The 26,405-nt window shown below is 39.3% G+C and overlaps 1 protein-coding gene across 4 annotated transcripts in view; it reads right to left on the bottom strand.

The window, feature by feature from the left end:
• Window positions 1–26,405, bottom strand: part of LOC126272877 (membrane-bound transcription factor site-1 protease-like) — a 129,684-nt gene that overhangs the window by 65,517 nt on the left and 37,762 nt on the right. For all 4 annotated transcript variants that reach the window (XM_049976102.1, XM_049976103.1, XM_049976105.1 and 1 more), the window contains exon 4: window positions 4,901–5,018. In XM_049976102.1, coding sequence (XP_049832059.1) covers window positions 4,901–5,018 — 118 coding nt within the window. The remainder of the gene's footprint in view (window positions 1–4,900; window positions 5,019–26,405) is intronic.

Raw genomic sequence — 26,405 nt, 5'->3', positions numbered from 1 at the left:
GAAATAATGGAAGAAATGAAGTATACAGGATATTACTTGTCTCTAAAGGAATTATAGACACTACAACAAACTACTATAAGTTTAATTATACCATCCATTAAGATAACTCCTCACTTCATTCTGCAGTGTAACAGAAGGAAACTGACTGCTTGCCTCAAAGGATATAACGCAAAGGCCGAGTACCTGTAAGTATAACGCAATGGCTGAGTACCTGTAAGTTCCAACATAAATTGGTCCTTGGAACTTCTTAAGGAAGTTTTTGCTTTTTGAGATTTTTTCGAATTTCTGTTACATGCTTAACATTGGAAGCAAACCTATGGCTATACAGATGGCCCTTCTATGTGTAAAAGTGAAGTAATCCAATTACATATGCATGTCATACATTTAATCAACAGTTAGTATAGGTCTTACAAGTGTTTTGTAAGCAATCTCTTCCATATACACTCCAGCATCTTACTCATGCAGAATTAATATGGGAAAAAGAGGAGTTCATTCCATATATGAAGACAGAATACAAGTTCAAAAATATTGAGACAACGAGGTTTCATAGTCATCGGCAAATAGAAGCGTATGCTTGTGAATTAATACTGAAAAACAGTTCACTTTTAATTGTAACCATGTATATCCCCACTGGGAAGTTTTGAACTGTTTATGCGAAATCTGGATTTCTAACTGTGCTTTCTGTCAGACAGCAGCAAGTAATTAATAGCCTGTGCTGACTTCAATGTAGATTTTTTAAAGGATTCTTATACAAAGAATCATTGCAAATCATGGGGAGAGACAAAGCAGTAAGTTGGTATATTTTGCATATTTTCATTCAATAATGTCATAGGCTATAATGTTCTGGGGTAACTCATCTTTAAGGAAGAAAGTCTCTGTTGCTCAGAAATGTGCTGCAAGAATAATATGTGGTGCTCACTCATCTATATCTACATCTACACCTACATATACACTCCGCAAGGCACCGTACAGTGTGCGGGAAAGGGTCCCCTGTAAAACTACTAGTTATTTCGTTTCCTGTTGCACTCACAAATAGAGCAGGGGAAAAAGATTGTCTTATATGCCTCTGCATAAGCCCTAAACTCTCTAATCTTATTTTCATGGTCATCAAGTGAAATGTACATTATTGGCAGTAGAATCATTCTGTAGGCAGCCTCAAATGCCTGTTCTTTAAATTTTCTCAGTAGTGTTCCTTGAAAAGAATCCGTCCAGAGATTCATATTTGAGTTTCTGAAGCATCTCGATAATACCTGCATGTTGTTTTAACCTACCGTTAACAAATCTAGCAGCCTACCTGCCCATAACCATTTTGTGGGCATCTGTTAAAGGAGTTGGGTTCTGACTACTGCTTTACAGTATATTTAATCACTCATATTGCCATAAGTGATTGACTACATTTCAAAAGGAACGAAAGGAAATCTTATGTTCATTACTCGACACTAAGGTTGTCTTTAGCAAAAAAGGGGTGCACAATTTGGTACAAAAAAATGTGTGATCACTAACTGAGTGATATAAAATGTCTGACAGACAACTAAGTAAAATTTGGAAACAAACTGAAAAACTTTCTACTTGGCAATTCGTTCTATTTCGTAGAAGAATTTCTGTTACTGTAATGTGTAAAAGGTGGTGGGTAGGTATTACTAACTCATATCTGCACATTTAGAAAAGTAAATTAATAAAATGAAATAATAAACTTACAAATGTTCAGAATTTGGTCATATTTATAAATTAATTTGTGATGTGAATGTAAAATGACTCGTCCCACATCATTATGATTTATTGGGCAAAATGATCCATGAAATATGGAACTAACTAACTAACTGATTGACTAACTGACCTGGTTACTGAAAGGGAAGCTGCAGTTTCTCTGTCATTTAATTTACCTACACAATCAGACTTATGCGACTGTTCCATTTTATATCCACACATATTATTGTATGACACGACAGATTCCAACAGTGTCACTAACTGTGGAGTCAAAAGTTAATACATTCTTACATTCTGTGAAGTCAAGTCTCTCTCTCTCTCTCTCTCTCTCTCTCTCTCTCTCTCTCTCTCTCTCTCTCACACACACACACACACACACACACACACACACACACACACACACAAACACACACACACACAAACACAGTTTTGTTGCACATGACCACTTTATTGCATCCAGACTTTTATCCTTTCTTTCTAGGACACCCTGTATGTATGATTTTGCCAATATTTGTCAAACTATTGCCTCCAGCATATGAAAAATATATTTGTTGGTTATACAGGGTGATTTTTTCCACAGTGTACAAACTCTAGGGATTGATCGATGAGAGGATATGGAACAAAACAGGTCTAATGAACTTATGTGCAGAAATGTACGATTTCCAATCATAAACTGTAACAGAGACTGCGGTCTAATATGCACTGTGCCATGCAGCCACACTTACAGATTGCATGGTTTCCTCATACAAGGTGGCGCTGTTCCTCATATATCATGCTCTACTGCCCTCTCCTGCCATAGTAATTGGTAATGTTGTGTCCAATTCACTTCCCTTGCTGACTCACCTTGTAGTGGACGTGATACAGCGTTGTACACAATGATTCTGTATTTGGATCGAGAGCTTGCCAACATGGTGTTTACTTATGGAAAGGCAAATGGCAATGGACAGTGAGCAGCAAGGTTGTATCAGGAGACCTATCCTCGCTGACAACCATCACAATCTTACATGATTGCAACAATGTTCCGCCATTTGTCTACACGGTCGTTTCAGCAAGCAGAAAATCATGAAGGACGTACCCCAAATATTCGAACACCAGACCTGGAGGAAAATGTGATTAACACTGTGGATGGCAAGTTGTGTCAGTTCCAGTACAGGGTAAGCCAGTTGACTGTGTGGAACATTCTCCATAACTGTTACTACCTTTATCACTTACAATGCATGGAGGGCTGGTTTCTTCACCAGGCACCCACGATTCCAGCATTTGTGTCATCAATCCTATTCAAAGAAGAGGCCACCTTTATGCAGAATGTTATCTTCCACTACCATAACAGTCATCTGGGGGATAGTATGCAGAATGTTCATGGTACAGTGACAGTGAATCATCAGCATTGGTGCACCCGGAATGTGTGGGCCAGGATAATTGGCAACCGTATTTTAGGACCAGTCATCCTTCCCATCACCTAATAGGCTAGAACTATCAGTGTTTCTTGTGGGTGCCTTTGTCTACCCTGTTGGAAGAAGTGCCATTGATGATTCAAAAGGTAAAGTGGCTGCTGCGGGATGGTGCTCTGCCCACTTCACCATTAATGTCTGGACACATTTCAACTGTGTCTTCCCTGGTCAATGAATCTGTCGAAGGGGTCCAGTTGCATGGCCTACTTGTTCGCCAGATCTCAACCTACGTGATTTCTGGTTATGGGGCCAGCTGAAAAGTACTGTGTAGGCAGAGCCCAGTCCAGATGCGGAGACAATGGAACAGTGTATTCATGTTGCCTTTGGCACTGTTTGGATGCAGCCTGGCCGATGTGAATGTGGGAGGCAGAATACGCTACGACGCGTATACACATGTGTGAGGCACATGGAAACCACTTTTAACACATACTGTAACTGTGGCTGCATGGTACAGTGCGTATTAGACCGCACACACTGTAAGAACGTATGATTGAATAAATGGCTTCTAGCATAGAAACCACACATTTCTGGCCATAAGTTCGTTAGGCCTATTTTGTTCCCTCTCAATGATCAATCCCTAAAGTTTGTGCATGGTGGGAAAAAAAATCCCCTCCCCCATTTTTTTAACTGTAGAATAATATCAATATGAATCTTATTCAACTGTTGCCTTCTCCATTTGCTCCGAGTAATCTAATAGCTACCATCTCTCATACTGTACCACAAAATGCCATCATGCTGCTATCATTGTCGTCGTCATCCACACACTTTGCTTGGCCAAACTAAATTCACGATGTTCATTAGGTAACACTGCCTTACAAAAATCTAAATTATTTTTCAAAAACATGAGTTTACAACTAATACTATCAGTTAAGTCATTAATAAGTTATATGAACTTTTGTTGTGCCTATGCAAATTATTTCTGTCTGAAAGTGACTACTCACTGAGGACAGCAAACTGCATTCTGCCTGTCAAGGGATTTGCAACACAAACTTGGAGAGACAACTCCTACATTATGTTGACAATAGATAGACTGATAGATATACTGTCTATTTCCCAGATCCATAGCGATGAGATGCTCAAGGATGGAAAATGTAATAAACACAAAAAATGCATAATCCAAATTTATATAAAAAAGGTAGATGCTAATGTTTCTTTAACAGTTCCCAAATGAAATAGTCCTCAAGGATCTGAAATAATTCAAAAATTTTAAACATATTTTCATTTAAAAATTACCAACTGATTTTCCCCAGGTATATAAATGTATATCACTGAAGTGCACTCATTAATTCTTTAGATGTTGTAGGTATGTATTATCAAACAGAAAGCAGTTTACGGTACTTGATCGCACAGAATGGGACTGAATCAAAAGTTTTTCAAACATCTGGGAATCTGTGTATGGTTACCTCTAAGAATTGCTAAGAGAATTTCACATTTAAAGACCATGAGTTGAATTACACATTATTTGTTGTTTAGGAATGCAAGCTGGTAGCAATTAAAACTATTTTTTTCCATGTGGGTCATTATGAGTGAATTCAGGACACATTCTGGGGCACTGTGGAGGTGGACATACTTTCATACATAAACGATCAAGGAGATGGGGAACGGAGGGGAATTAATAGTGATACTCTTTGTGCCCTCTGCTACACATTGTAAGATGGCTTGTGGAGTGTAACTACAGATTTAGAATTTTGTTACAAACAGATGTTAGTGATGCAATCCGTTTCCTTTTTAATTTTATTGACCTGTTATTCCCATACTCCAAAGAGCATCAGCTTGAAGAATACTTGTAATCTGTCTTGGAACAGCTCGCAATAATCTTCTGCTTGTGTGCCTGCCTGTAGATTGCCAAAATTGATTATTCTGTAACAAAAGTAAACAAATATGGAAAACAGTTTCAAGCTAAATATGGGTACAGAACAAGGTAGAAAGAGAGGCTCAGTTTTTGTTCAACTTAATATTAAAATGTGAAAAGGCATAAATGTAGTAAAATTAGACTGTATACAGTTACATCACAAAAACAAAAAAAGCTGGGATTAAAGTACATCAAATTAAACTAAAAATAATAAGGAACAGAATATTTTGAGAAACACAGTATGGGTGACTGAGGTATAAAAAAAGACTCTGACAGGAAATCTGCTTATATAACATTAATAACAGTGCATATAATTACTAGTAAAGATAAGTTGTTCTAAAAATGATAGCTACTGATGACAACAGTGTACTTTAAACACTAGACCATGGTTTGAGTGAAAATGGATCATAGAAAGATCAATAGTCTTCACAGACATATTATAAGAATGTCACATACTGATCAACAAAGAACTGTATATTTGCCAGTTAATTAATGTGGTGTACATTACAACAAATCTGCAAACAACAAGGAAGAATGGAACTGATGGATATAGTTATTCAAGTATCTTAAATGCTTAATTTCTGCTACTACTGTGCTGTTGATAACGTCAGTCTCAACTGTCTAAACAATGCAATCCCTGTGCTGTTTATAATAGCAAATTTTGAAGATTTAATATGTTAACAATTTAATTATATTTGCATTTTTCCACCAAGTGATGTTTTATGGCGTACTGTCCTGAGGCTACTCTTCACTAATGGTAATGAAATGATCGTATAGCATTACTGGCTGGGAGACCTTGACTGGATGAAATGATTATGACAACACACAGACCCAGTACCAAGGGAAGGAAATCCCTGACCCAACTGGAAATTGAACCCGGGAACCCACTAGCTAGAGGCAGTTACACTAACAAGAGCTGCATACAGTAAACATTAAAAACATAAAAATGTGTAATGAGAATAATATGTGGTACTCATCCTCTAAACACTTGTATACAACCATTTAAACAGTCTCACAGTACATCTTCTTCCTCTTGGAGCTCACTCCGTCAAGAGATCATAGTTAAAAACAACAGGACTGTTCATAAACACAATACTATAAGTAATGATGACTTACATAATCCATTACACAGATTTAGAAAGCAGTACAGTATATAGCCATAAGAACCACTTCCACGTTACAAATGCTTATTGAGTATGATAAACTAACTAGCCTTCCTTGCCATTTGATGCTTTTTGTGCCACATCTGACAACTTTCTATCACAATTATCATTACTAAACATGTCTCTCAACTGCCACCACAAAAAGCTGAAATACATTAGTACATATGAAAAGTGCCAAATCCAAAAGAATGGAGTGAATAACTTCAAACTTGAAGTACACGCAGGAAAAGAAACCAGTAGCAATAAACATTACGAGAGGCTAAAATAGCATAACAACAAAATTCAGGCAACTCTCGTCATGCAGTTAAAATTTAACAAAACAAGGAGGCTTTTGTTTTATTTCTCTCAATGAGGTGATACAGAACACTGTAGTGGATTTAACCTTGATCAGGTGAACCGGCACAAGCTGCAGAATACAACTCCTACATGCAGGAAAAGTAGATGTGCTTCAATGTTGGTCGAACTTCAGTCCAAACAGCCCCTCTCGATGATAATTGTGCGATACTGGAAACTTAAATCCTGACTGGCAGTGGCCATAGCTATGGCAAAATGCTCCGCTATTGTCTAGGTTGTGTGTCTTGGGGTGATGAGAGATTTCAGTTTCACATTGCAGTACAGATGGGCACTGCATCCCCACATCTCTCTCAGAAGTGCTTTTAAAAGTCTGCCGCATTCCTTTAGTCTTTGTGGGACATTAACACTGTTCACAAAATATTGCTATGATCTTTCCCAGTTTGCACTACTAACTGAATGACATTTTGCTCTCAGTATGTGACAAGCTTAAAGGTTCTCTGCAGTTGGGTGGTACTTCAAGCTACACAGAGCTACCCATGTGTTGTACTGATTCGAGAATTTCTGAGTAAATTCTAGAACTACTTAGCCTTCTACTGTTTTGAACATACAATCCTCTAGATACGAGTGTGGGATGGTGGTAGAATCCTACCTACTGTGCGCCACAAGTTTGTGTGTGCAGGTTTAAAATCAGTCGCAGGAAGAAAATACACGCGGTGGATGAACGGCACTGACAAGTACCTGTCGGGAAATCCATAGAAGTTTTAGTGAGTGCGTAAGGAAGAACCAAGGAGTTTATATGCAGCTCTGTGCTTATTGGGTCATTGACTATTGTTATTAAAACAAAGACAGTTGAAAAAGAACTCTTGAAAACTCTTGACGTAATCTTGCTATTGACAAGACTTATTTTCTGATTTATGTTAATAAAAGTTATGGTAACAAAGCCAACTTTCTTTTGTTGTTGTTGTTGTTGTTGTCTTCAGTCCTGAGACTGGTTTGATGCAGCTCTCCATGCTACTCTATCCTGTGCAAGCTGCTTCATCTCCCAGTACCTACTGCAACCTACATTCCTTCTGAATCTGAATCTGTTTAGTGTACTCATCTCTTGGTCTCCCTCTACGATTTTTACCCTCCATGCTGCCCTCCAATACTAAACTGGTATATCCCTTGATGCCTCAGAGTATGTCCTACCGTGCGATCCCTTCTTCTAGTCAAGTTGTGCCACAAATTTCTCTTCTCCCCAGTTCTATTTAATACCTCTTCATTAGTTATGTGATCTGCCCATCTAATCTTCAGCATTCTTCTGTTGCACCACATTTCAAAAGCTTCTATTCTTTTCTTACCTAAACTATTTATCGCCCACGTTTCACTTCCACAAATGGCTACACTCCAAATAAATACTTTCAAAAACCACTTCCTAACACTTAAATCTATACCCAATGTTAACAAATAAATCTTCTTCAGAAATGCTTTTCTTGCCATTGCCAATCTACATATTATATCCTCTATACTTCAACCATCATCTGTTATTTTGGTCCCCAAATAACGAAACTCCTTTACTACTTTAAGCATCTCATTTCCTAATCTAATTCCCTCAGCATCACCCGATTTAATTCGACTACATTCCATTATCCTCATTTTGCTTTTGTTGATGTTCACCTTACATCCTCCTTTCAAGACTCTGTGCATTCCGTTTAGCTGCTCTTCCAGGTCCTTTGCTGTCTCTAACAGTATTACAATGTCATCGGCAAACCTCGAAGTTTTTATTTCTTCTCCATGGATTTTAATTCCTATTCCAAATTTTTCATTTGTTTCCTTTATTGCTTGCTCAATATATAGATTGAATAACACTGGGAATAGGCTACAACCCTATCTCACTCCCTTCCCAACCACTGCTTCCCTTTCATGCCCCACGACTCTCATAACTGCCAACTGGTTTCTGTACAAATTATAAATAGCCTTTCGCACTCTGTATTTTACCCCTGTGACCTTCAGAATTTGAAGGACAGTATTCCAGTCAACATTGTCAAAAGCTTTCTCTAAGTCTACAAATGCTAGGAAAGTGGGTTTGCCTTTCCTTAATCTATTTTCTATGAAAAGTTGTGGGGTCAGTATTGCCTCACGTATTCCAACATTTCTACAGAATCCAATCTGATCTTCCCCGAGGTCGGCTTCTACCAGTTTTTCCATTTGTCTGTAAAGAATTCATGTTAGTATTTTGCAGCTGTGGCTTATTAAACTGATAGTTCGGTAATTTTCACATCTGTCAACACCTGCTTTCTTTGGGATTGGAATTATTTTATTCTTCTTGAAGTCTGAGGATATTTCGCCTGTCTCATACATCTTGCCCACCAGATGGTAAGAGTTTTGTCAGGGCTAGCTCTCCCAAGGCTATCAGTAGTTCTAATGGAATGCTGTCCACTCCCGGGGCCTTGTTTCGACTTAGGTCTTTTCAGTGCTCTGTCAAACTCTTCACGCAGTATCATATCTCCCATTTCATCTTCATCTACATCCTCTTCCATTTCCATAATATTGTCCTCAAGTACATCACCATTGTGTAGACCCTCTATATACTACTTCCACCTTTCTGCTTTACCTTCTTTGCTTAGAACTGGATTTCCATCCGAGCTCTTGATATTCATGCAAGTGGTTCTCTTTTCTCCAAGGGTATCTTTAATTTTCCTGTAGGTAGTATCTATCTTACCCCTAGTGATATAAGCCTCTACATCATTACATTTGTCCTCTAGCCATCCCTGCTTAGCCATTTTGCACTTCCTGCTGATCTCATTTTTGATACATTTGTATTCCTTTTTGCCTGCTTCACTGATTGCATTTTTGTATTTTCTTGCTTTATCAATTAAATTCAATATCTTTTCTGTTACCCATGGATTTATATTAGCCCTCATCTTTTTACCTACTTGATCCTCTGCTACTTTCATTATTTCATCTCTCTCATTCTTCTTCTACTGTATTTCTTTCCCCAATTCTGGTCAATCTTTCCCTAATGCCCTTCGTGAAACTCTCTACAACCTCTGGTTCTGTCAGTTTATCCAGATCCCATCTCCTTAAATTCCCACATTTCTGCAGCAGTTTCTTCGGCTTGAATCTACAGTTCATAATCAATAGAGTGTGTTCAGAGTCCACATCTTCTTACAATTTAAAACCTGGTTCCTAAATCTCTGTTTTACCATTATATTATCTATCTGACACCTTCCAGTATCTCCAGGCTTCTGCCATGTATACAACCTTCTATCATGATTCTTGAACCAATTGTTAGCTATGATTAAGTTATGCTCTGTGCAAAATTCTACCAGGCAGCTTTCTCTTTCATTTCTTACCCCCATTCCATATTCACCTACTATGTTTCCTTCTCTTCCTTTTCCTAATATTGAATTCCAGTCACCCATGACTATTAAATTTTCGTCTTCCTTCACTATCTGAACAATTTCTTTTATCTCATCATACATTTTAGCAATCTCTTCATCATATGCGGAGCTAGTTGGAAACTTTTACTACTGTAGTAGGTGTGGGCTTCCTATCTATCTTGGCCACAATAATGCGTTCACTATGCTGTTGGTATTAGCTTACCCACATTCCTATTTCTTTATTCACTATTAAACCTACTTCTGCATTCCCCCCATTTGATTTTCCATTTATAACCCTGTATTCACCTGACAGAAGTCTTGTTTCTCCTGCCACCGAACATCACTAATTCCCACTATACCTAACTTGAACCTATCAATTTCCCTTTTTAAATTTTCTAACCTACCTGCCAAATTAAGGGATCTGACATTCCATGCTCCAACCCGTAGAACGCCAGTTTTCTTTCTGCTGATAACAATGTCCTCCTGAGTAGTCCTCGCCCACAGATCCGAATGGGAGACTATTTTACCTCCGGAATGTTTTACCCAAGAGGACACCATCATCATTTAACCATACAGTAAAGCTGTATGCCCTCGGGAAAAATTACAGCTGTAGTTTCCCCTTGCTTTCAGCCATTCGCAGTAGCAGCACAGCAAGGCCATTTTAGTTAGTTTTACAGGGCCAGATCAGTCAATCATCCAGACTGTTGCCCCTGCAACTACTGAAAAGGCTGCTGCCCCTCTTCAGGAATCACATGTCTGTCTGGCCTCTCAACAGATACCCCTCCATTGCGGTTGCACCTACGGTACAGGTATCTGTATCGCTGAGGCACGCAAGCCGCCCCATCAATGCCAAGGTCCATGGTTCATGAGGGGAAGAACTTTCTTTTAACCGTAATTTAATTTGTTTCTGACGTTCGACTGTACGAGGGAGCTACCAGAAGTTATTTATTTATGTTGAAAGTGAGAGTTTTATTGTGTATGAAAGTGAAATACATCGTTACTTAACGAAAAGCAAGATGCTAAAAATTAATGTACCTAGTGTTATTTGACAGAGAAGAAGACAAGAGGGTTTCAAGCAGCCGGTTATCTAGTAAAAAAGAGTGGCTGCAGATTCCAAGAAAGTCACTTCGTAAAGAAGTGGAAGGTGGTTTGGGGGGATAAACAGAAATAACCCACATTCACACTCATACTTTAAGTCAGAAACGTTACAATGTCACTGGTTGTGGAGCATCACTCGTCATTCCTTTAGGTGATATGCTACCCCTTTGTGGGATGGATGCTTCTCCATCCCATTGGTAACATGATCCACTCATTCCAAGATTCTGTCGTAATGTCCCATTATAGCAATTGATTGTACAGCATCCAGTTTGCCCTATTGAGCATCCATTTAGCAGCTTACTTTTGGGAGATGTATAATCTGCTAGGTATAACCTGTTGGGGGAGTGAACACTGGAGCACACGCTTTTGAACACTACAGGTGAAAATATTGAAAGGCTAATAGGTGAGACCAAGTCTGTAGCACTACTGAATTGGATGCTCTGCCTTCTATCCAATAAACATGACTCAAATAGTAACAAGAGGCTGTCAACTGCTCATACCCTGGAGCAGATCATCTCTTAGTCCCATAGCACGTTGTAGGGTTGAGGACCTGTGTGATGAATTTATCAAGTGCCCCATAGCCTAAATCTTCATGTGGTGACATATGTAATCCTACAATGCATATGTACAGATACAGTGGCCGCTTGTAAGCTACTGACAATTAGGAAGGGTTGGAAATACTGAGAAATAAGAGTGTCAAAGCGTCTGAGATGTGGTGCTAAAAACGGATGTTGAAAATTAGGTAGACTGATAAGATAAGAAATGATGAAGTTCATCGCAGAATTGGTGCCGAAAGAAATATCTAAAATATTGACAAGAAGAAGGGACTGGATGACAGGACATGTCTCAGGACCTCAGGGAATAACCTCCATGGTACTAGAGGGAACTGTAGAGGATAAAACTGTAGGGGAAGACAGAGATTGGAATACGAGGTGCATTCAAGTTCTAAGTCCTCCGATTTTTTTTCTCCGGACTGGAAAAAGATAGAAACATGTGCATTGTTTTAAAATGAGACTGCGTTCATTGTCAATACGTCCCTGAGATGGCAGCACTGTACGGCAGATGGAATTTTACCGCCAGCGGCAAGAATGAGAACTGTTTTAAATACATAAAATGGCAACTTTTCCTTACTTGAACAGCGTGCAATCATTCGTTTTCTTAATTTGCGTGGTGTGAAACCAATTGAAATTCATCGACAGTTGAAGGAGACATGTGGTGATGGAGTTATGGATGTGTCGAAAGTGCGCTCGTGGGTGCGAAAGTTTAATGAAGGCAGAACATCATGTGACAACAAACCGAAACAACCTCGGGCTCGCACAAGCCTGTCTGACGACATGATCGAGAAAGTGGAGAGAATTGTTTTGGGGGATCGCCAAATGACTGTTGAACAGATCGCCTCCAGAGTTGCCATTTCTGTGGGTTCTGTGCACACAATCCTGCATGACGACCTGAAAACGCGAAAAGCGTCATCCAGGTGGGTGCCATGAATGCTGACGGAGGACCACATGGCTGCCCGTGTGGCATGTAGCCAAGCAATGTTGACGCGCAATGACAACATGAATGGGACTTTCTTTTCGTCGGTTGTGACAATGGATGAGACGTTGATGCCATTTTTCAATCCAGAAACAAAGCGCCAGTCAGCTCAATGGAAGCACACAGATTCACTGCCACCAAAAAAAATTTCGGGTAACCGCCAGTGTTGAAAAAATAATGGTGTCCATGTTATGGGACAGCGAGTGCGTAATCCTTACCCATTGCGTTCCAAAGGCACTACGGTAACAGGTGCATCCTACGAAAATGTTTTGAAGAACAAATTCCTTCTTGCACTGCAACAAAAACGTCCGGGAAGGGCTGCGTGTGTGCTGTTTCACCAAGAAAACGCACCCACACATCGAGCTAATGTTATGCAACAGTTTCTTCGTGATAACAACTTTGAAGTGATTCCTCATGCTCCCTACTCACCTGACCTGGCTCCTAGTGACTTTTGGCTTTTTCCAACAATGAAAGACACTCTCCGTGGCCGCACATTCACCAGCCGTGCTGCTATTGTCTCAGCGATTTTCCATGTTCAAAACAGACTCCTAAAGAAGCCTTCGCCACTGCCATGGAATCATGGCGTCAGCGTTGTGAAAAATGTGAACGTCTGCAGGGCGATTACATTGAGAAGTAACGCCAGTTTCATCGATTTCGGGTGAGTAGTTAATTAGAAAAAAAAAAATCAGAGGCCTTAGAACTTGAATGCACCTTGTATATCCAACAAATAATTGAATGCATTGAGTATTAGTGCTACTCTGAGATGAAGCAGTTGGCACAGGAGAGTAATCTGTGGCAGGCCACATCAAACCAGTCAGAAAAATCTTCCCCCCCCCCCCCCCCCCAAGCATCTTCAATCTGTTGATGATCTGCCATATGTAGTTTGAAAGATGTCCTAGTGCTGGGAATTTTCCATTTATTTTCACTTGTCTTTTCACCATTCTATGAAGTTTTGGCACATGGGAAGGGAGACGGAATTATCACTTTCTGGTTCACTTAGGCAAACATTTACGTCCATTTCTTCAGTAGTATACAATACGAGAAAAGGAGGCACAGTAGTATAGTTATCATGTAATCCGCAAAACCAAACAAAGATCACCTTATCTGATAACTTTGCACCAGATTTGCTATGTCCCTAATCTTGGTCTTTGGTTTTGGAGATGATCGTAGACTGCATTAGCAATGTGCTTTTTACCTTCTCCTTGCCTGCTGGCTGCAAACATGTCTGTCTGCTGCGAACTTTTATTTCTTTTATAGAGTTGCATTCTATTACTATTGTTAGCTCTGTAATGAGCCAATTTGTGGGCTAATCCAACAGTGCACATTTTCAAACTGCATGTACAAATGGCACTCAAAGTTCATACCTTTGGATGGGGTTGAGGAGCGAGGAAGGGAACATTTAGCCATTTACTGTGTCATCACTGGTGAAATCTTTCCTGTGATTCCTTCAGTTCTCAGAAGAGGAAGAAATCAATGGATACCAGAGCAAGCACAAAGGGCGAATGTGGTAAAATTTTGTATCCTGGGAATGAACAAAGATTCTTTTATCTTGAGAGGCATTACTGAGGGTGCTGTCACGCAGGAGTCGTACACTTTTGCAGTCATTCGTCACTATTGCTTTATCTCAGGTTATAGATGGGTCAGAAGATTTTGGTGATACTATGCTATAATAGTCTGTTCCTCCTGCATGATTTGTAACAATGATTTTTTTTAACTATCCTATAAGACAGAGAGAATAACCTTCCCATATGAAGACTTCACCTTTGGTGGGAAGAATTCTGTTTCCACTGTTTGTACCTTTCAGTTTTGGATTAAAGAGCTCAAATTAATATTCATCCACTGTGATCTGATAGCTGAGAAACACATCATCCTCTTGCTTAGAAATTCTCAACATTTTCTCCGCAAGTTGTAGTGCTTCAAGAATTTCGGTGTAAATTCTATAGACACTCGGCTTTTCACTGTCTCAAACACTCGGATTTTTTAAGTACGAGGGTGAGAGAGTGGAGATGTGTCTACCTCACCGCTGATTTCTGTGTGTGCAGGATGGACATGTATCAGGAGAATATTGCAATAGTGACGGTTGATCGGAGCGGACAAGTGTTTGCAGCACGCGCCATAGAAGCTGTAGGTCCAATACAAGGAGAAGGCATACTCTATTCCTTGATGGTGTAATGACTGTACTGTTGTTAACAAATGAATTATGTATTGAACAAAAGACACTTACATTTGTATCAAAAGTATCCTGAGGGCACAGAATCATTTCAAGAGTAGAAAAGGAGTAATTTAATAAATTCCCTTAACCAGCTATAGTGTTCGGAAAAGAAGAGTTTGTGAAGATCGATGCAGCCGTCTGACCCGAGAGGAAGATCGGCTGCACACAATATGTGAGTCAACTGCAAGAGACGTGTGAGTCTTGCACCCCAGTACCACAGTCTCTTGTCGTCCAAAAACCATTAGAAGGTGTCATGGGTTGTTTACTTGGTTAGTTACTGTTCTAGACATCATCTGAACAATTCTTTTACCTAAATGATATGGAATGACTCAGTTTACACGATATGTTGAAATAAAACAACCTCATGTTTACATTCCTGTTTCAATACCTTAACAAAATACTCTCCGAAGAGACAATTCATTGAAAGTTCCATAATTCCAATTGTATCTAATAAGTGATTTCATGTTATACATTATATCTCATAAAATTTATTACTTCACTTGTTTGCTTGTGTGTAATGTTTGTCAAATATATGTTCATAATATTTTGCTTTCAGTAATGAAGCCATAATTAAGAAAACCAGAAAAGTTAGGTTAACATTACGAATGTTTTTGGATAGGGTCTGCCTTTAGCAACACACAAAAACATATGTATTGTTAAAGCAAACACGGAAAAAAAAGAGCTTCAACCCCAAGATGGTTATAGGTTAGCATTGTTGTTTTTCAGTATTTTATAAAATATTATGTATATTCTACGTAAAAATATTTTTATTGTATACGCCAGTTTCAGCATAAAATAAGCAAGGTTTTGTGGATAGTTATTCATATTAATGTTAAACTTTAAATTGTTAATTTTATAAACTTGGAATGTAGTTTTGTTGTCTTCATTGTTAAAAATGTATAAATAGGCGGAGCACAAGGCTCAGAAGAGGAGGTCAGTTGGAGACAGTTTTGAGATTCAACCACTGTATCGTACGTCTGTGCAATAATATAATTGTTATAATACAGTATTGTGGCTATGTAGCATGTTATGTGGAGTGGGTTCCCACTAAGAAGAAGTGGTGCAGTTTGTGATAAATAAACCACTATAAAACGACTTGGTACCTCGATCATTTCATGGAATTCATGTAACTTGATCCAGTTAGCAGATGAAATGGACCTGGACTATGATGGCTCCAGCAGCAGCAGGAGCAGCAGCAGCAGCAGCAGCAGCAGCAGCAGCAAGCAGATTACTCCAAGTTACACCGAACTCATATACGTATGAACAATGAACTGAACTATATATTAGCTACTGCAGAACAAATTACTAATATGTAATGTTTGGAAACTGTTACAGCAGTAAACGTTGGCATTTGTCTCAAAGTTATCTTTGAGTGGTGGAGGCCACAGTGATGAAAAGATACTTCCATGATCACGTATTCTTGTTGTCTTTGGAAGACATTTATAATGACAAACTTTTGACATTTCTTGTCTAAATCAAATACTATTTTAATGTCACAATTTTTGCAACAATCTCAGCCTCCCACCTCACCAGTAAAAACTATAGTTTCATTACAATATATACATGATTAGTGTTGACACTAATGAATACATTATCATTTTATTCCTTCTCATGTAATTACAAATTTAAAAGAATGTGTTTATTTTTTATTTTTACTGGCTACAGGTTTTTAAGTATAAATTCCTCAATGGCATAGAAACAGCTGTCCAGAAGAAATGATTTTAAATTAAGGCTAAACCTCGCTTTACTCCCTGTCAGACATTTAATGTTGTCGGGAAAATTTACAGTGACGCATATTGAACTCCTCTCCGAGCTACTAACAGCTTTAACAATGGGTAATAAAGGTCATTTTTCCCTCTAGTGCTGCAGGTATGTACATTTAAAGTCCTTCTGAAATTGTGTTGGATTATTTATGGTGAATTTCATTAGCAAAAACATGTATTGTGACAATGCAGTTAAAATGCCTATATCCTTGAATAGGTGCCTACATGATGTCTGTGGGTGAAAACCCTATCATATTCTTACTCCTTGCTTTTGTGCAAACAATACTTTCTTTCTATGTGAAGAATTACCTCAGAAAATTATTCTATATGACATTGAGTGGAAGTATGCAAAATATCTCAGGAAGTTGATACTTTGTTTCCTAGATTAGCAATTATACAAAGAACCTAACTGTTTAAAATGCTCAGTAATATGCATCTTTCAGTTCAAGTTTTCATTAATACAGGTATGTAACCCAAAAAATTTGGAACCTTCTACCCCACTTGCTGACTCCCATTACATGTGCTGCATCAATTGTTGGTATGACTATTTGTATGTACTGTTTTTTCAAAAATTGGGGAAAGTCCAATTTCAGATAACCACTTAATAATTCTTTGGGAAATATAATTTACTAAGTTCTTTGGGAAATATAATTTACTAAGTCTTCTGTCGCTTGATCTCTAATGGGATAGGAGTGGACCAAACATTGAACCCTGTGGGACTCCCTTAGTGATTTCAGTCCAGTCACCAAATTCTCAACCATTCCAACATTCAGCACAACCTTTTGCAGCCTGTCTGTCAACTGTGATTCAAACCAGCTATGTGTGAAGCCATCAGTTCCATAAAACCTGTGTTTTTATTTCTTAGGACAGTATCATGACCTAGACAATCAAGGATCAAGGCCTTGAGGGGGAAAAAACCCAGCAACATCGATATATCATTATTTATGGTATGCACTATTTGATGAGTGAATGTATAAATAGCATTCTCAGTCAAGCAATCTTTCTGGAATCCAAACTGCGATATTCTATGTGAATTTTTTCCACTTTAATGTGTGATTACCCTTGAGTGGATTTATTGAATATTTTGGAAAAAGATGTCAGTAATGAAACTGCAAGACAATTGTTTAAGACTGTCTTGTCACCTTTCTTATGAAGCAGCTAAATAATTGCATATTTTAACCTGTCTGTAAAAATTCCCTGTGTCATTGACGCACTGCATATACTATTAAGGACATTAATAATTAAGTTGCAACAACTTTTCAGGATTCTGTTGGAAATACCATGAACCTCACAAGAGATTTTCTTTTGTCTAATTTTTATAATTGTATAAATAAAACAGAAAGAAACTTCCACATGGGAAAAATATATTAAAAACAAAGATTCCAAGACTTACCAAGCGGGAAAGCGCCGGCAGACAGGCACATGAACAAAACACACAAACACACACACAGAATTACGAGCTTTCGCAACTGGCAGTTGCTTCGTCAGGAAAGAGGGAAGGAGAGGGAAAAATGAAAGGATGTGGGTTTTTCAGTGAAGGATATTGGTGCTACTTCTAGTTACTGAAAATTTTGTGGGATGACATTTGTAATAGATCTCTTGCTTCTTCAACTGAAACATTTAATCATATTTTCATTGCTGCATTTGCTTGGTGTTAACAGACAGGGGCCCTGTAACATGAAGTACCTCACATAGGATCTTGTGCACTGATCTTATATTAATACCAACCATCCCAAGAATTGCTTATTTAATAACATGTCTATTAAACAACAACAATGCTTCCCACTTTCGTGATGATCCTTGGCTCCTTCATCAGAAATGGTCTACCTTGATATGTCTTCCGCATCTGAGCAACTGCAGTAGAAAAATCTTTTCCACTCTTTTAGTCTTATATGATAGAGCTTTAGTGCCTATTCATCATTAATTTTCTTCATCGATTTCCCTTATAAATGCCACACATGAAGTACTGAGTGTGCGACCACGGTACTTGTCAATAGCAGTCATGTTGATTCTTTTCACTACATCAATGCTGCCATGAAACATAAACTGGAAATGATGGTACAAACAACAGGAAAACAAACTGCATTTCCAATGCATACATGCATTCAAACATACTAATTTTTAGTCAAAGGTGTGAATTGTATGCAATCCCCTTGCACAGACACTTGTATTAAGTTTTTAGTATCAATTTGAATCGGGGTGCCAATACATGTCTTTAGAAAGGGTTGCCTGTTTGCTGAGGATAACATCACCACCAAACTTTGAGTTTGAAAGGCTTTATTTTTTTTCTGCCTCACAGAATAAAATATGCCAACAGGCTGCTTTTCGGAGCATCTGACACATACTATTTGTTTTGTGGGTGACTGAATTACACCACGCACATAAAGTGTGGCACATTGCACACCACTACAATGTGCCTGAACCACTGGCACAGGGTTAGGTATATATGGCCTACATTTTAGGTGGATGAAGCCTGCCATTTCTAAGATATTCTTGACTTCAGTCATACTATTGTTGCAATTCTTTAGCTCAAGATGCGTTATGAGAGGCATTCCAGTTACAACATATCCATTTTTTTTTCCAGGACTGAGAAAACATAGAAACATGTGGTTTGTATTAAAACGTGTGCACTCATTGTGAACGCTTGACAGAGATGTAGCACTGTACAGCACACAGAACTAGAGAGGCAGCATTAAGAGTGAGGCCTGCTTCTGATACTTAAAATGGCTACATTTTCATTAAATGAACAGCGTGCACTCAATCATTTTCTCGATTTGCTTGGTGTGACACCAATTGAAATTCATCGCTAGTTGAAAGGTGGGGGTGTAGATGAATGTGTCTAATGTGTGTTTGTGATGTGACAGTTCAAAGAAGGCAGAATACTGTGTGACAACAAACCAAGACAACCTCAGCCTCGCAGCGGCCGGTCCGATGACACGATCGAATGAAGAAAGTTGTCTTGGAGGATCATCGATCATGTGTGAAACACATCACCTCCAAAGACGGCATTTTTGTGGGATCCATGCATACATACAATCCTTTGTGAACACCTGAAAATGCAAAAAGTCTCCTCCATGTGGGTCTCACGAATGCTAATGAATGACCACAAGCCTGCATGTGTGACATTAACAGGAAATGACATGTGATGACAGCATGAATGAGACTTTCTTTGCATCCACTGTCACAATGGATGAGACAGGGATGCCATTTTTCAATCCTGAGATGAGGTGCCAGTCAGCTCAATGGAAGCAAGCACACTCATCCCCACTAAAAATTTCAGGTAAACGTCATCCTGCACCTGTGTATTGGGACCTGGCTCCATATGACTTTTGGTTGTTTCTAATGACTTCACTGCCTATGGTTGCACTAGCTGTGCTACTGCTGCATCAGTACTTTTACAGTGGTCAAATGAGACTCCTAACGAAGTGCTTGCAGTGTGCATGGAATCATGGTGTTGCTGTGAAAGACGTGTATGACTGAGGTGAGATTCTGAAAAGTGGCATAAGTGTCACAGTTGTTGTGTGATTAGTACTGCTTGCAAACAGGTGCAACTCTTGCTATTTCAGCATATTTCCACACAATTTGTACCATTACCCCAGATCACGTAACAGTCAGACTGCCCTTCTTATGACAAATCAGGTAATAGTGTAAGTAGCTCTGCCACTGGATAACAAATTTTGTGAGCAATGCTACAGTGTTACAGGCCCTAAATAATGTGACGTCATGGAGCTGGCAACACTGTTGTTTTCTTCAGTGAAGCAAGACTTGTTTCCAGTCACTAGCATTCACTCACTGGTAGATGAGGTTCACTGAGCTGTAGCACTGCACAAAATGTGGACTAATTCCATAACTGACTATAGCCTAAAGTTGGCTGCAGTTTCTCCAGAGGAATTTTTTCCAATTTTGCAACACACATACATTGATTAGGTCCAGTAATTCTATAAATGAAGTTTATTCTATTGTAGGGGTACAGAGATTAGATTAGATTTTACTTTCATTCCAATTGATCCGTGTTGAGGAGGTCCTCCAGGATGTAGAACATGTCAGAGAAACAATAATACATGACAAATATTTACACCTAAAACAAATAAAGCTTTTTTAAAAATGAACACCATATGAAAGGATCACTTTACAACATTCAGTTACTAAGATCGCATTAATGTACTGAATTTTAAATTAAATTTTTTTTAATTTATTTATAAGGTAATAAACATGTACTAGAACTACTACAATACTTATTTACAATGAACACATTACTGCACTAAAATGGTGCAGAAGTTAGAATACACACACACACACACAAAATCAGTTGGTTCTATTGAGAAATTAATGAATGGAGTAGAAGGAGTTGGCCACCAATAAATCCTTTAGGCTTGTCTCGAACTGAATTTCATTGGTTGTTAAGCTTTTTATGACTGCTGGTAAGTTATTGAAAATGTGTGTTCCTGAATAATGCCACCTTTTTGTACAAGAGTAAGTGACTTTAAATCCTTGTGAAGATTATTCTTATTTTTAGTACTGATTCCACGAACTGAGCTGTTGGTTTTAAAAAGTGATGTATTTTTAATGACAAATTTCATTAAGGAATACATATATTGGGAAACAGTAGTTAGTATCCCTAGTTCCCTAAACAGGCCACTGGAGGATATTTTTGGGTTCACACCACATACAACTCTTACAGTTGTACATGTGGAATAAATAAATGTAACGAAAGGAATACTACATTATGCTTACAAACATTTCTCACAAGTTAGCATTTGAATGTTGATTGTGTTGCACCAAAAACTTTATATAAACTGTTAGACTTACCAGTCATACAGTTTACACACTTGGCACCACTTCCTCCATGCTGTGTGTTGACACACGATTTTGTAGTTCCTCTTATATGGATTAAGAAAGACGAAAAGGCCTTCATGAACCTACCTTCCTGTTCAGAATAGGTAAAGTTGCATATATGACACTGGATTTTTTTTTTCTATAATTCTCACTTTGTTTGAATTTAATATACCAATTTACTGACATATTAAACCCCACCGACCTAATTACAAAACAAACACTAGTTTATTGTCAGAAGTAGATTATTTTTTATCGCAAATACAGTAGAGGGTCAACTACGTGACTACTGATCAATTGCAACATTGGTTAACCACAAATGTTCTAGATGGCAGATTCAAAAAAATTTCACATCTCTCCATGTTGAAGTTCCACTGGTACTAGGCTGACCAGTTCAGTGTTTCCTCCTCCCTATCAACTATTTTTGTTCTGTGTTGATGCATACACCTGAACCTATACTTATGAGAGACTTAGCTGTTATTGTTTAGCTCACTATGACAACTAAATGTAAACTATTCTCACTGTTTCTGATAAAGAAACAGACCAGATGAAGAAATGTGCTAGTGGATCAAGTTAGTTTGGGAACATGGAATTGGAAATTCAATAGCACTGGACGTTAAAAAGAATAGTGATATCATTAGGAAAATTTCTGAGTGTACTTGACAGTAAAGATGGAAACTTGCATGCAAAAATGGTGTAAATGGCAGAAAAACAGGCTTTAGTCATAGCACAGAGCTTGGAATACCCTGATTCCTTTAGACTAGCCTAATTGTATTACCGCACCTAAAGAGTCATCAAGCAGGCTATTTGTATTTGAACTGTCTGAGAGGATGATGATGATGATGATGATGATGATAATAGTAACAATACAGTAACAAAAAAGAGTCAACATTTGAAGAAAAAAAATTGACTCAAATGTGATGTTGTTGACCCTGGCTATCAAGTACTGTGGACAATGACCAACAACAGATTTCACTGCATTGCATCTGAAATTTAAACTATCAGTATAAAACATAAAAGACTCATTATAGTCACTGATAAAGTCAATGATCTAAATATAACTAACAAATAAAACTTGAGTAGCATCAGCTCTCATGTACTTTTACATTATGCACAGTGTATGTTAGAGGCTGAGGGAATTATCATCCTTATTAACAAATTTAAGAGACAATTTTTGATTCCTTTGATATTAATTGTGCATAACCACTTTAACCACAACCTCTTTTGCATCTGATTACAATAGGTTTAAAATGTTTCCTTTCAGCAGTTAAATGGAAGAAGTGTGGTGAAGGAAAGAGACAATGATGTAGATTAGTGTAGTGTAAAAAAGATTCTTTTTATTTGGCACTTCCACGCATTATAAATAAGCTATAAATATTAGGGTTGTGGTGGGACATGGCATTCTTTGGAATAATATGTTCCAGTCTTTTACATTTGGTATGCGCTACACACAAAAAATGTCACACCACAGAGCAAAGCTACTCTGGCTACTTTGTGTAGAAAACATAGTTTACTTTTTTATTACCAGAAATAAGAACTCATCTTGTAAGCAACCTGTGTGTGTGTGTGTGTGTGTGTGTGTGTGTGTGTGTGTGTGAATATTATTGTCTCTTTATATTATAAATTCGAAATATTGTACTGAATTATTGTTATTGATAACAATATCTTCACCAAGTTTGATGGCACTGTAATATCCCATAGCCATTCATGTAATGCCATCTGGCATTAAAATTTATTTACTTTGTACACACTCAGGATTCTTGTTCAGTCTGTTCCTGTTGGTTACATTAATAGCATGTAACTATTAAGTCCATTGGTTACCTTCAGCGCCAGGGTGTGTGTCTTATGTTTACACGTTTAGAAGAATTGTGCATATTGGTTTTGTAACCTTTTATTCCATTTATAGTTATAAGTAATGCTACATTTCTGATAGATTATCTGATGGTGGTATACACTGAAACACATCATTTTGGATCATAAAGTCATTTTGTATTCAGTTAATGACTTATTACCTTGTTACCTACTCAGCTTTCGATAGACTGCATTATGATATTTCACGTGTCACAATTTAGTGCTCTCCGCCCTTCACTCTTGTTAGTTTCTGTTCACTCTGAGTGTGTTCACTGGAGCAAATGGGAAGCAACACAATAGATTGAGTATTTCTCCACATGGACACTTCCAAACATGGAGAGTACAGTTTTGCTTTAAAACTGATCTTGCTATGAAAATGCTAAGCACTAAAGAGCAGCAGACAATTTGGATGGAGAGAATTTGTTCACTCATGAAGCAAATACAGTCAAGTAGAAGAAAAAAAGGAAACTGTTTGTTTTAACTGTTGGAAAAATGTTGAAGACACAATGCTGGAATATATCTGAAGAACTGTGATTCCCACCTTTTTTTAGCATTCCTCCACAATTTCCCAATAGCTATATGTCGACAGATAATTTCTGATTATTACTCAGTGCAGCTGAGGGGAAAATGCAAAACACAACAGACTACTAAAGTATGTATTGTATTGTACAACTAGTGCTTGCAATCCAACTACCACCCATACAGCAACATACTGAAAGAGTCCATGTTGCTCGCATGCTTGCTACATTGCTTGCTGGTGGTCACAGGAAAACTATCTGCCATATTCATAAACATGTGGGATTATTTTCTTCCGAGTCTCCAGCAGTCACCACTGTTTCTAGTGGTGTGAGCCTCGCCATAGGTGGCCGCCAGTCACAAGCCTTCAAACATTGGCCCCTGTATAAATCTGTGAGCCAGCTATATTAGTTCGCTGCTCGGGTGACAATTGACATTGGGAGTTACTCTGTGGCCAAGTGTTGATGACCCATGGTGCATCAATATGAACTCCATTCACCAAGCGCACTGATCACCCCACGATCAACACTGGCCACACCTCACAGTGCCTCCAGTCTCAGTCCATGACTGAAGATCACAGAGTAATTTAGGGTCCTCGCCAAGTGCCTCCTCCACACTGCTTGATGGGACATTGACTTTGTCATCAGCTCATTCTCTGAACTATCACCTCATGGGACAATGCTTACTACAGACTTTACCCACAGCTGAAGACTGAGGAGCACATCATAGGTTGCCTCCTTCCCATTGCTTCGTGGCACATTGTCTCTGTAATTGTCTCCGAGCTACTGCCTCATGGGACACCACTTATTACAAACTTTATCCACAACCGAAGACCTAGGGGCACATCACAGGCCGTGCCATGTTTTTTTGCTTTCTCTTTAGACCAGGCACAGCAGCTTTGGCTATTTCAATAAAGTTACGCCAGTGACAGACCATGCAGCACAACACCAAGCCCAGGCAGCACAACACCTAGCTTCTGCTGTACTACTCACCACAGAAATGGTTGCTTCTACACCAGCTGCTTCAGGTCTTTAATGAGTCCTTGCGGCCTTCCTTGTCCAGGTGGAAGGAATTTGCAAGCTCCGCAATCCATGAGGACTCTTCCTGACAAGAGTTTCTCATCCTTTGGTCTGGCGATTCGGCCTATAGCATCCTTCCACTTCTTAACCTTGGGTTCAAACTTTCCAATCTCCTATGCTCCCATGGGGGATGGACTTATGACCTACTATGCTGCTGACTCTGGATCTCTAGCTTTTGCACCCACTTCCTTTTAAGGGGCATCTTCTCTGCCCCTGGAGACTCCTGACTGGGTTCTCCAATCCATCCTCTCCTCCTGGACAAACTGTTGCATAATCCATAACCCCAGATGCTATTACGGTGGACACCCTCACAGCAGGCACTAACATCTGTGGACATCTGTCCTGTTAGTGCTGGCCCTGTCGATGCTGGCAACATCTCTCTCTGCTGTAGGCCCGTTATCTTTTCATCCATGTGGATCTGATGTACCTAATGTTCTGTTTCTCTTGTTTGACAAGCAAGTCTCCAGCACTCACTCGCTTCTGTAGGTCCACACCCCGTACTGCCCTAATTTTGTTGCTGTTCTCAGCCATTTCTCATGGGGGCTGCAACATCTGGCGTCCCAGGCCCTCCACTTCTCACTGGGGAGCCACTTTTCCATGTCCAGCCTCCAACAGGCTGCCAGCTGGCTTTCCCTGCACTTTCGCTGCTACCCTCATAGAATTTTCATTGCAAACCTAGGGCCTGACTCTGCAGCCCCTTTGGCAGCATGACAATTTTTCCACGACGACTACAACCCAGCATGCCTCTTTTTCCACCGCAGCTGCCTCCATGCAGCCTGACTCTGGCCCCCACTCCCTCCCTGCGACCGGACCTCCGTCATCTCTGATATGCTTAACCCTCCCAAAGACCATATCGACACTCCAGGGCACCTCCTCTCTTGCAAGGCCACATCATCTCTGAGATGGTGTCATTATGTGTCAGCTCTCTCTATGGGGGCAGTGATGTTGTATCACATGACTAATGCCAGTGATCCACTTGCCACTCATACAGCACTGTACCACAAGTGGCTGCCTTACTAACCTGTTTGCTACACAGGCTCTGGCAATCACAGGAAGTACAACATACACATTAACATCACGATTGTCTTCCTCTGAGTCACCAGCAGTCAAAATGATTTTTGGTGGTGTGAGTCTTGTTACAAGTGGTGCTGTATTACTATCACTACATCATTGCCATCAGTCATGTGCTTCCAAGTGCTGGTCCATGTACCCACGCACAACCTGGCTACATAGGTCACTGCTTGGTCAATCAAGAGCAGCTGACACTGGTGGATGTTCCGTGTTCAAGTTCCGACTGTCCGCTCGCCCCAATACGGGTCTCCCTTCTACCAGCACACCATTCACTCCAGGATTAACAATGGCCACAACTGCAACCCCTTCATTCGGAGTCCACCACTGAAGATCAAGGAGCACTTTGCCCTCCTAGTGTCGCACAGCTGGCCCCTCATCGAGTGCCCCACCACACCGCTTCCAGGAGACGTCACTTCTGACAGTGTCTCCAAGCCCTCTGCCTTGCTTCATTTTACCATTGACTGTAGCCTCCCACAACCATTACTATGACAGCCCAGTGTACAGTGACTGGCCCTAAGCTTGCACCAAGTTATGCACCAAAAGATTATTGCTGTGTTGTTTATTTACTTAACAAGTTCTATTGTTCGGGCTACCTGGGCTCATACATAGCAGTGTGATGT

Source organism: Schistocerca gregaria, chromosome 5 (assembly GCF_023897955.1).
Source record: "Schistocerca gregaria isolate iqSchGreg1 chromosome 5, iqSchGreg1.2, whole genome shotgun sequence".
Lineage (NCBI taxonomy): Eukaryota > Metazoa > Arthropoda > Insecta > Orthoptera > Acrididae > Schistocerca > Schistocerca gregaria.
Note: the sequence above shows the minus strand (reverse complement) of the source record. Positions and strands in the feature narration are given on the sequence as shown.